We start from the raw sequence: 12,721 nt of genomic DNA, 5'->3' as shown, positions 1-12,721 counted from the left end.
AATTTGGAAATGTAAAGAGGAATCGAAGCTTATACACCTAGGGGGTGCACACATGCAACCATCACAACTAACTGATTTCAATGAACATTTATATACTACTAAATAACTGTTATTAATAATATTATGGGTGCATGTGTCCCCATTGTAGCTGCACTAGTTTTGCCCCTGCCTCCATCAATTGATACTTACTGAGTTTCTAAGTAATTAAGAGAAATAAAAAATTATTTATCATACGAAAATAGAGTCATATTTTTTTATCTACCATACACAAGTCTATGTTAGACCATTTATTAGAAATTTAATTAAAAATCCTAAAATTACTCATATATGATATTCTCCTAACAAAAATAATATACATCTAAACAATAACATTTCTAAGAAAACATATATATATTGTCATTAGGTAATTATCATTTGACTCTTTATCATATTTAATATAGACCATATTTTATATATTCCAGTAACTAATTTTGAAATTAAATAGTATAGCCCAATTCTTTTTAAATTATCAAATTAAATTTTTATATAAAACAAAATAAATAATATTTTATTGGTTGTAACATTTTATGTTGATATTTTTAGTAAAAATAAAAACATTAAACTGAATTATAATATATTAAATAAAATAATATTTTAAAATATAACAAAAATAATTTAATTTATTCTCATAAAAACATTTCGAGAATAAAAATTTCTAAACAAAGAAGCTAATATTTTTTTTATTAATTCATATAAAACTAATGTTTAAAATTAAATTATTAATATTGATGTTGCATTTTAAATAAATAAAAAAATACTTCATTAATATATGATTTGTACAAGGATAATTCTCATAAATAGAAAATTTTCAAGTTTTGGTCACAAAAATAGAGCACAAGGAGGAAAATTACCAAAATGTTTCATTTAATAGGTAAAATGACACTAATACCCTAGATATATAAAAAATAAAAAAATATTTTTTTATAGTTTTAGATTATATGTTTTCAAATTCGAACTTTTTTATAATTTTTTTTGAATTTGTTTTTTATTTTTTTCGAAATTTTTTTTTTTTATTCGAAAATACTTTTTGAAACTATTTTTAAAATTTTTATTTTCAAATTTTTAATATTTATTTTTATTTTATAAAATTTTAAACCTCAATCCCAAATCTCCACCCCTTAACTCTAACCCATAAGGTTTGGATTAGTTAATCCTAGGGGGTATAAGTGTATATTTACCTCTTTAATAAAATATTTTGGTCATTTTGATTCTTAGAGTTTATATTTGTGATAAAAAAAATTTTAGTGTTATCTTAGGGTATTTTTCTTTGTACAATATCATCAAACAAATTTCAAAAAATAAAAAAATTCAAAATAAAAATTATATACATAAAATTGAGATTAGATATATATCTTTATAACATATTTTATATTTTAAATATTAATTTTAAAATATAAATATATCCGCACGGATGTGCGGGTTAATAAAAGTTTCTTAAAAGTCAATAAAAAGTTCTTAAAAGAGGACTTTTAAGATTCTCTTCGGAACCTATGATGCATGTGTCAAATTAAGCTTTTTTCTAAAAACTACAAATTAATTCAATAACTAAACTCTATTAAAATATAAATTTTCTTTAGTTTAGAACCTTAAGTAAGATACTATACCAATAAGGGTGAGATAGCCAATTAAGTCAGCCAAACATTAAGCACAAGTGGCAAAACTTCGTAAAACGATTCAGACTTTGTGATTCTGTAGACAATATTGTCTTGGGGATGACCAGAAGAGTCAGGACAAAAGTGTTAAGAGCAAATCCAATAATAACGATTTTGACAAAGACCCTAGATGAGAATAACATTAAAGGGATCAATGAAAGACAAAAAGTTATTTGAATGCTAGCTTTCCGTAATTTTCATGTTTTGAATTTTATTCATCATGTTTAGAGGAAAAAAAATTATTAAATACAATCCACGTGTAGCGCAGAAAACGATCTAGTAGTTAATAATATGTGGTCAAATGATTTTTTCTCAAAGGAATTTATTTTAACTGTGGTCAAATCTAAATAGTTTTAATTTTATATCCATTCAACTGATTTCATATTATGTAAGTGTTTGGGAATTGGTCACCTTTCCATTGGACGTAAAACAGTATACATACAAGATGAATGATATCTATTGACGCCTGTCGTATCGTAAATATATAAGGAATATACTTATCCTATAAAAAAAATGGATATGAAGATATCCTAACTAACAATAGCTTCGAGATTTTCTTAAAAATGAAACAATAACAAAATGCTGTTGAGATTACAATTGGATTAGTCGAAAAAAACCTAAAAACTTACTCCATTGCATGTGTAATTTTTGTTAACGTCCTACTAATCATTCATGCCACAAAGATCTTCAATTTTACTTGCTCATCTCCCTTTCTTCACCTCATTCCACCTAAAAATTAAGATCCATCCATCCACTTCTAACCTCTTTATATTTTGAAAACAAAATTCTCATACTCATGTATTTCTTAGTCGGAGATGCCAACACAAAAGGACCGAAACTCATCATCATTATTTCTAGTGATCAAGCTTCTCAATCCACTGCTCCATCATTTCCTCAATCTCCTATTCTATTTTTTCCTCCTCTGCTTTGGCGTGGTAGTTGGAATCATTGTTCATTCTTCTCTAGAAGCATCATCTTTGCCTTATTATCCAACCGTTCAAAGTGTTTCCCAACTCGTCCTCGTTACATCTCCTCCTCCCCCTACTTCTCCTTCTCCTTTGCCTCAGAACTACGAGCTCGAAATGTTTCTGAGGCCACCGAAGATTAACATCATGCATAATATGGAAGACAACGAGCTCTTTTGGAGAGCTTCAATGGATCCTAAGATCAGGAGTTACCCTTTCTCTCGAACCCCTAAGGTTGCTTTCATGTTCTTGACAAGGGGACCTTTACCTCTGGCTCCTCTATGGGAAAGATTCTTTCGAGGGTGTGAAGGTCTTTTCACTATTTATATTCACACCAATCCGTCTTACAAAGAGTCCATGCCCCAAGGCTCGGTGTTTCTTGGCCGCCGCATTCCGAGCAAGGTCAGCCTTTAACCCCATCGTTTATAATATTTTCCTTTCTGCCTTCTCTTGTCCATTTTGGTTTGTTGCAATAACAGCTTGGTTTGGGGAAAAGACAAATAGCGTTTAACACTTTAGCCCATTCACAGAAAGACCACAATGACTTGTGTATATCCTCATCTGGCATATAATGGAATACATTTTATATTTTAAATAGCTCTATCTACATTTCTACATTTTATATTTTAAATAGCTCTATCTACCTTTCTACATTTTATATTTTAAATAGCTCTATCTACCATTTGTTCAAAAAAAAAAAAGCTCTATCTACCATTCTACATATAGTTATCCGTGTACTTAACCACTAACCTAATTACCCTCTCTGAACTAAATAGGTTCGATTAGTATTAATTTTCTTTGTAGTATAACCAGTACCGGCCCTGGGTACAAGCTGCACAAGCTTGTGCTTCCGGCCCTTTATAAAATATATGATTTTCCGGCCCTAAAATATCACAAATTTCTTGTAGCATAGTTGGTTTACGCTGGAATTTAGAGTGCTTCAGGTGAGAGGTTCGAATCTTTGGAACCCTTTTTTTAGTTACTTGATAACAGGCCCAATATTCTGTTTTTGCTTCCAGCCCTTTATTTTAACGGGCCGGGCCTGAGTATAACTACATAATCTCAAAACAATTGCACAATTGATGAATATATAAATTTGTATCTAATCAAAGAGATCACAGTCTAACGTCCTAATGTATTAACGCAGAGAGTGGACTGGGCAAACGCAAACATGGTAGACGCAGAACGTAGGTTACTAGCAAACGCATTATTAGACATCAACAACGAGCGTTTCCTTCTCCTCTCGGAATCATGCATCCCTCTCTTCAACTTCACCACTATCTACTCTTACCTCATCAACTCCACTCAAACCCACGTAGATTCTTACGACCTCCCCTTCGGCCGCGTCCGCTACAGCCGCCGCATGTATCCACACATCCACCTGCACCACTGGCGTAAAGGCTCTCAGTGGTTCGAGCTAGACCGACCCATGGCCCTGGAGACTGTCTCCGACACATTCTACTGGCCCATCTTCAGGGCATACTGTCGCTGTCCCGACGAGCACTACTTCCCGACGCTACTCAACTTGACGCCCAGCCTCGGGTCGCGTAACTCAAACAGGACGTTGACGTGGACTGACTGGGGGAAGCGTAGGGCCCATCCGAGATCGTTTGGTGGGCCGGAGGTGAATGTGGAGTTCTTGAATTGGCTTAGGAGGAGTGACAAAGAGTATTGTGAACACAAAGGAGTGGATAAGACGAGGCCTTGCTTTCTCTTTGCTCGCAAGTTTTCGTCTAATGCTTTGGATAAGTTGCTCCGGTTTGCATCCACCGTCATGTATTTCTGATCACTATTTTTCTCTCTTCTATTTTGCTTTTATTTTGTATAGGTGTGTAAAGTTCTTATACTTGGATACGTACTATCTGAAAGATGTTCCAACGACCATTTTTTACTCGTGTACATATATAAAAATACTCCTATAAAATATGATCAGATGACGAAGTCCTTAGCCAATTAAAACTATATATGTACGCTACTGACCCCATATTCGTGTGTGAAGGGATCCAGGAGATTCCAGATCATAGACCCATAGAGACAAAAGAATGTTAAATTTTTAGTCAGCGGCGAGATCTTAAGACTAGGAACTTCTTTTTTTTTTTTTTTTTTTTAAAGACTAGGAACTTCATATTCAACTAGCTAGTAGGGTTAGCAGTTGTGCGTTGATGAATCCCTTCTCTTTTGTGACGTTTACAGAAAAGATTCTTGTAACATACTTCTTTCATCATTTTAAATTGTTTGCTATTGTGTGTTTTGGATGCTAGTGAAGGTGGATGAACTGCTAAAGCAAAGGGATACAATATGCCATTCACCCTTCTCTGGGGTACAGACACCAAGCAACGTGAGTAACAGTAAAGGTTAGAAAAAGAATCAAAAGGCGATGTGGACAGTGTGGGTGAAGAAAAGTGGATCAGAGAGTAGAGACAAGACAAAGAGGAAATGGTTCAACTTGAACATAAAAGGAACTGATAAGAAGCTTGGTTGACCTGAGCAAAAGGGCAGATTTGTTGTGAGTTCACTGGTATATTCGTTAAGACAGAACTGACTCATTGACTGTTGGCACTGTGGTGGCTCTGTGTCTAGGCACATGTATATGTTCATCGAAATGGTTTGAAAGAGAAAGAGAAAAAAAAACTAAATATGAAAGTGGTTTTGAAATGTATGCAAATGCATCATTTATTCATTGTTTAATATTTTATTATTTGTCACTGGAACACTTTCCACATTGCATCTTAGAGCAAATTCCATTGCTACATAGTGAAATAAAATTAAGAAAAAAAATACATGAGAAATTTCCATGACAGGTGTTTGTGTATATCTTGGACTTTGGGTTTTGTTTGTAATTGTCGTAGGTATGTGGTAGATTTACAAAACACTTAAAAATCGAGGTCCTTTTTAGCAATTAATTTAGGAGAACCCTTGTTTCGTGTTCTTACACAATCTTCTTCCTTCCTTCGTCTCCTCTGAATAGATTAGATTAGATCTTCTTTCCGGATCATCGTCTCTTACCGATTCGTTCAATTATCCATCGTTTGTGATTGAAACAAGGTATCTACGATGAGTTCGAAGAAGGTGGAAGGCTCCTCAGCTCCGGCGAATCGAAGAGACCCGTACGAGGTGCTCTCTGTAGCAAGAGACGCCACTGATCAAGAAATCAAATCCGCTTACCGTAAATTAGCTCTCAAGTAAGCTCCTTTTCATTCTCAGATTCGTAAAGATCTCTTCTTTGGTGAAATTGAATCAAACCCTTTTGTTGTCATGTATGGATTGAATCAGGTATCATCCGGATAAGAACGCGAATAATCCAGAAGCTTCTGATCTTTTCAAGGAGGTTGCTTTCTCTTACAGCATCTTGTCTGACCCGGAGAAGAGAAGGCAATACGACAATGCTGGGTTTGAGGTGATGATGCTTTTGCCTCTATCTTTGTCTCTTTGTTAGACTTTTGTAGATATAATTAAAAGAGTTGTGTTCAGGCTCTTGATGCTGATGGAATGGAAATGGAAATCGACTTGTCTAACTTAGGAACTGTAAACACCATGTTTGCTGCATTGTTCAGGTGAATTTTTATATCTCTTTTTAAAAAAATTATTACAATCTGGTTTGAATCCTTTCTTTAATGAATTGTCAAAAAATGTCAGCAAACTAGGTGTGCCTATCAAGACCACTGTGTCTGCCAATGTTCTTGAGGAGGCTATGAATGGAACTGTTACTGTTAGGCCTCTTCCTATTGGTACATCTGTTAGCGGCAAGGTCTGAACTCTGATTCCACTCCTCATGTCCCTTGTCTATTTGGGATTTGAATTTATATATCACATCTCAGGTTGAGAAGCAATGCGCTCATTTTTTTGGAGTTACAATAAGTGAACAACAAGCTGAGTCAGGGGTTGTTGTTAGAGTGACTTCAACTGCACAAAGTAAATTCAAAGTATGCTCCCTCTGCTCTTGTAAGATGTTTTCATCTAATCAACTCTATTGACTAACTTTGGTATCTGTCTTGTCTGCCTCCAGTTACTTTATTTTGAGCAAGATTCAAGTGGCGGCTATGGATTAGCCTTACAGGTACCACATAATTACTCTCTTGCTGACGTGTCCTTGGATGAGATAAAAAGGCAGATGCAATAGTCTTTAACAGCATCTTGGATTCTATTTGTTATTGCAGGAAGAGAGTGAGAAAACAGGGAAGGTGACATCAGCCGGCATGTATTTCTTACATTTTCAAGTTTACAGAATGGATTCAACTGTCAATGCGGTATGCAAGCTCTGAACCTTTTAGTCATTTATAATCATCAGACATCTTAGAGTAGGAAGAGGTATTGAAGCAATCCAAATTGTGGTTATGGTGCAGTTAGCTGCAGCCAAGGACCCTGAATCCGCTTTCTTCAAGCGTTTGGAAGGTCTTCAACCTTGTGAAGTCTCGGAACTGAGAGCTGGCACTCATATATTTGCAGTTTACGGTATGTAATCATTACTCTTTTCACAGTAGCTGGATCGTTTTTGAGACTTTGGTTTAATTACTTTTCAGGTGATAACTTCTTTAAGACTGCATCTTACACAATTGAGGCACTTTGTGCAAAGACCTATGAGGAGACGACAGAGAAGTTGAAGGAGATTGAAGCTCAAATCTTAAGAAAGAGAAACGACTTGCGGCAGTTTGAAACTGAGTACCGAAAAGTAATATTGAGAGCTCAGCTCAGTCAGTATTTAAAGAGACATGTAACCTGATGATCTGCTATGTTTGTTTGCAGGCTTTGGCTCGCTTTCAAGAAGTTACCACCAGATACACCCAGGAGAAGCAAACTGTATGTTAATAAACATCTTATAGCTTTGTTCTTTATTGGCATTGTCTTCTGTGATTAATAAGCAATGTTTATAGAGACAATGTGTTTGATTTGTCTTCTTTGGATGATGGTGAAGGTGGATGAGCTGCTAAAGCAACGGGACTCGATTCATTCGTCTTTCTCTGTGGTGAAGACACCAAGCGGCAACAACTTGAGCAACGGAAGTAGCAGCAAAGCTCAGGGAGATGAACCAAAAGGAGAGGGTGATAGTGCAGGAGAAGAAGGCGGGGCAGAGAGTAGAGACAAATCGAAAAGGAAATGGTTCAACTTGAACATAAAAGGATCTGATAAGAAGCTTGGTTGACCAGATGGTGGCTTTGTTCCTTTGTTGGTATCTTAAAGTCTTTTTGGTGTTTTTGTTCATTCGTTCGTGGGAACTGATACGTTGTCACTGGTATAAACTGGTATTATTATCATTGTGCGCGTTATATGTTCATTTGAATGGTCCGTAAGCTCTTTTAATGCAGAAGGATTGTAGTGGTCATAGGAAAGCTTTTCAAGTTGGGATATGCAACTCTGATTTTATTGTAAGTTTTTGAAGTTATAATTTCCTGAAAAGATATATATTATAAAATACAAACTGCTGACAGAAAAATACAAACTTGGCAAAAAAAATTTAACACTGGGTAAATCACAATTACATTCTATGATTTTTAATCTATTACATCATCGTATAACTTTGGCAAATTTTAAAATGAGTTTATTATCAGTATATATATTATAAATAATAAAATATGGATAAATCGTTTTTTCTTTAAATCTAGTAGAGAGGAAAGTGGCGACTAATGTTTCTAGAGCTGATCTGAGCACAGTCCAGTAAAAATATTGATCTTTGTTAGCAAAGTTTTTGAATGTTATATACATAGACACATGTTTTCAAATTTAAAAGAAAGTTTTATCAAAATCTGAGATCCGTAAATGTTTTATATGATTCTCAAGACTTTATTCATTATGTGTATGTATGAAGTTAATTAGTTAGCTTTTCCTTTTTGAAAGTATTTTAAAAGTTATTGTAATGTTAAATGACTAGAGTTCAACTAATCTCGTCAAGATGTTGTAAGGATGTCATAAAAATCAAGGATTATTGGGTTATGTGATATTCCATATTATTTATATAAAAAGGCCACCAAAAAAATGAATCACTTTTTATTTTTACTTTAAAGGCCACTGGATTAACAAGAAGTTTAGAATTTGATTGGTGTGATCAAATTTTCTTTACTGACATTAGAGGTAGTTTTCTACTGGTTATGAAAAAAACAGAAGCGATATGTAACCAAACTTAATATTTCAAAAATAGCTCAACATATCCATAACACTTGGGTGGTTCAATAATCAATCCCTTTTTATTTTGTATAGGCTTTCAAACCGGTCTGTGGTGATTTGCGTAAAAATAATCGCACAACTTTTGGTAATCTCTTTTAGCAAAAAAAAAAAAAACTTTTGGTAATCTTATATATTATAAATAAATTTTGTTACGTCCAGTTATACTCTGTTACAACTTAGTTTGACTAGATATGCCTCGTAAAAAGTTTAGATGTTTTTACGATTTTTGCGTTTCGGGTCTTTGGACTTAGCAACCAGTAAATGGATCAGGCATCGGTAAGATACCTGTTCGAAACACATGTTCAAGTGTATCAAGACATATGTATGAGAATTAGAAGTTACATAAGAACTGAAACTTAAAACACAGGTTTACTGGTTAATCCAAAGCCCATAATAGCCAATCCAATATACTTGGGTGGCTGTGTTTACGTTTGATGTTTATGATAAGAATTAACAATGTGATCATATCTATGGTAAAAACATGGGTTCAGGTAATATATATACTGCATACGAATTGCATATACACATTTATTGCATACGAATATTAAAAGCCGATATGAACAAACGACTGAGCCAAAGTATGAATGGACTGGATACTTAGATGAGTGGCTGAGTGCAATAGTTTTCTCTGTTTGATCGTGATCGTAAATTAATAAAAAGTTTAAAAACGGAAGAAATCCTCAGATTCAAGAAGTTACGTTAGAGGACTGAGAGCTAATCATTTCGATAAGTAATGAAGTTCTTCTTACATAGACACTTAATGTTCCTTCATCGTAAATACTTAGACAAAACCCAAAAGAACAAAAAAATAACAACTTGCCATGGTTGCTTCCCCGATCGGAGGCATAAAACGTGGCTGCTTACTTTAACCCAAAAAAAAAAACTTATATCTGAAGATTACGGTTTCATGGCAGTATGGCACCGTTATACAATACAACTCTTGATCATTATTATTTATATATAACTTTTGAAATAAATAGTTAAAGGCTTCAATCACATGTAAAAACGCTTTATCAGAAACATTCAGAACAGAGTATTAAAGTAACCAAATTATTGGGATTTTTCATCAACATCGTTTCTATACAAATACAAATTGTTATTTTCTGATATTTTCATAAAATAGTATGTGTTTAAATATATCATATATATACTAATTTTTATATTTTCTAATAAAATATTTCTTTAATTTATACAAACTTAGTTAAGTTGCATGAAAAAATAATGTATACGTGAAAGCAGATGCGTCCTAGCTAATATTATAATTCTCAACTTTCCTAGCGAATATTAAGAGTTTAGATCTATGTGTGTGACAGTGTGTGTGCATGTTAATGTAACCACTTTACGTGTCCCACTTAGACTAATTTGTAAGTTTGTAGCCTAAAGCCCCTCTGCTTTCATAAAAGGTATATTTCTTACATCAATAAAATATTAAATTTGATCGGGTTAAGTGTCACTTGGAACATATGATGGGGCTTTGTAATAAATCATCACACCCCACCATCTTTGGTTGGCTTCAGAAAACTGTTTACGAGATATCCATTAACGGAGATTTGGATCTGAAAAATCAAATGTCTAGTTTTGGTTTTTTCCTTTTCCGTATTCTGAAATTTAAAGTCTCCTTATTTGTGGAGTCTTCCTGATGTGTGGGTTAAGACTAAACTAATCACATTTATAAACCAAAAGCATAATTATCCCTTTTGTGGGAGCGACTTTATGTTAAAGTATTAGTTTATTATAAACCCCATTGGTTGAATTTAATCAAACTCTGGTGGGGTATAGTTTTGATCTTGGAGATCTTATAAAGATAATAAACATCATTTATGTCAAAGTTGATGGACTTGACAAGGATACCTGAATAGTGCTAGACAAGAGAAGCAAGAGAGATAGTCAGCTGATACTTCTATTTGTCAAATAATTACACTTTTGCCGGGACGTATAACCAGAAAGAAGAGTTTACTGCATTATTCACAAGTTCAAGATAAATTATGGATTTCAGGAGATTAAACATCACACTATTATCAGAGTGTCAAATTCTTTTGGGTTATAGGTTCTCATTAATTTTGGTCTATAAACATCACTTCTTTATATTGGAAAATATGTTCAGCCCAATTCTAGCTGTAAATTATTCTCATTGATCTTTATAACATGAGGAAAGAAAAATATATTTCATACTCTTATATAGGTCAATTGTAATGTTTTAGAATCTCATAACTATGATTTGTGAATAATGTGAAATTGTTGAAATGAATTAATAAAATCACTGGACAAGATTTTTACCAAAAAAAAAAAAATCACCGGACAAGATTATCTAAATATAGTTACATGATTTGAACAATATGATTTTCCCCCTATTTTTTTGTCTAAGTGGTTGAAGTACAACTACAAATGACAAAACATAAATCATAATTACTAAAGTTGGTTGGTAAAAACATGTCATGTTATGAAATCATTTACTATTCCGTTGGTCGTCTATTAAAACATAATTTTTACTAATTTTGAAAAGAATAGGTACAGAAAATGATAAAATCCACGTGAATTTATACAGCTCCATTCCACTGGTATCTCCTTTTACCACCACCTAACAAGAACACAAATTGCTATGTTTTGCGTGGGCTAATATTTTTATTTCAATCGATTTAAAGTTTAAATTTGAAATATCGTAAATATAATATCCAAAGCAAATTGGCCAACACTTTGTCCTCATTTTTCCTTTTTAAAACTGTGTTTTCATTAGTATTTTTTTTTATTTTGTAGTGCTTAAGTCTTACCCTAAAGCAGCTTTATTTTATGCCACATCCTAAAGTTATTTTGTGAAGTAATCTAAAGAAAGTAAAAGTTATTCCATTAATATTTTGGTCAAATTTTTATCTGGACGATTGGTGGTGAAACCAGTTCTAAACTGTCTTAAGACTCAAGATTAGCGAGTCTTGTCTCCCATCCCAAGGAGATGCATGTTTGTTTAAAAACTGGAAAATTTGCAGTAAGTGTTCTGCAATGTGGGTCCAACATGGGTTAGAGTTCCTATAGTCTCTAAGAAATAAAATAAAAGAAAACTATCTTTAAGAAAACCAGTTGTGGATAAAGACATATGGATACATAATCACATGTATTCCTCCATTAGCGGAGATAGCCTAAGTGCCTATGTCCACCCACTTTCTCACATTTAGTCATTTACAAGTTTACAACCTTTCTCATAGCCTCTTATTTCCTTCTTAACTTTATTAACTAATTTCCAATCTTTCTACTTATTTTAAATTGACAGAACCTACTAATTAATAAAAATATCCTCTAATCGTTAGATGCATCTTAATACATTACTAAGCTTTAAATAATTATATCATAAAAATACTCCTTACTGTATATAATAAATCAGTTGTTAAATGTGAAGGCGGAGCCCCGTGAATGTGAAGAAGTAATGAAAGTAGTCAGGACATATGGTCAAGCATCTGGTCAATGTATTAATTTCGATAAATCTTCCTTACTCTTTGGTAAGAGGATTAATGCAACTACTAGGCAAGAGATTAAAGATGCACTTGGAATTCAGAATGATGGTGGGATGGGGAAGTATTTGGGGATCCCGGAGGATATTAGTGGATCCAAATGCAAACTTTTTGCATTTCTGAAGGACAACCTAATGCATAGAGTAAATGGTTGGACAGGCAGATGGCTCTCAAAAGGAGGGAAGGAGGTAATGATCAAGTCCATTCTACTTGCTCTTCCGACATACGTCATGTCGACGTTTCTGCTCCCATTGGAGATTTGTGAAAACCTCGCCAGTGCCATTGCACAATTTTGGTGGAGTTCGAATCCACCAAAAAGAGGAATACATTGGGCGAAATGGGAAAAGGTTTGTCTACCAAAGGAAGAGGGTGGGATTGGCTTTCGTTTGATTCATGAGTTTAATCT

At 33.7% G+C, this 12,721-nt stretch overlaps 2 protein-coding genes across 2 annotated transcripts; both read left to right on the top strand.

Annotated features, from left to right (window-relative positions):
• The first annotated feature begins 1,677 nt into the window (after window positions 1–1,677).
• LOC103831251 (glycosyltransferase BC10) lies at window positions 1,678–5,315 on the top strand. Its single transcript, XM_009107135.2, has 2 exons — window positions 1,678–3,058; window positions 3,804–5,315. Exons 1-2 carry the CDS (start codon window positions 2,507–2,509, stop codon window positions 4,440–4,442), a joined length of 1,191 nt encoding a protein of 396 aa, XP_009105383.1. The 5' UTR covers window positions 1,678–2,506; the 3' UTR covers window positions 4,443–5,315.
• Window positions 5,316–5,576: 261 nt separating this feature from the next.
• On the top strand, window positions 5,577–8,039 carry LOC103831250 (chaperone protein dnaJ 15). Its single transcript, XM_033274345.1, has 11 exons — window positions 5,577–5,838; window positions 5,930–6,053; window positions 6,128–6,210; window positions 6,293–6,404; window positions 6,475–6,579; window positions 6,663–6,713; window positions 6,814–6,903; window positions 7,000–7,108; window positions 7,177–7,325; window positions 7,400–7,453; window positions 7,569–8,039. The coding sequence occupies exons 1-11, from the start codon at window positions 5,711–5,713 to the stop codon at window positions 7,794–7,796; spliced, it is 1,233 nt and encodes a 410-aa protein (XP_033130236.1). The 5' UTR covers window positions 5,577–5,710; the 3' UTR covers window positions 7,797–8,039.
• The last annotated feature ends 4,682 nt before the right edge of the window (window positions 8,040–12,721 follow it).

This window comes from Brassica rapa, chromosome A07 (genome assembly GCF_000309985.2).
Source record: "Brassica rapa cultivar Chiifu-401-42 chromosome A07, CAAS_Brap_v3.01, whole genome shotgun sequence".
Taxonomy (NCBI): domain Eukaryota; kingdom Viridiplantae; phylum Streptophyta; class Magnoliopsida; order Brassicales; family Brassicaceae; genus Brassica; species Brassica rapa.
Note: the sequence above shows the minus strand (reverse complement) of the source record. Positions and strands in the feature narration are given on the sequence as shown.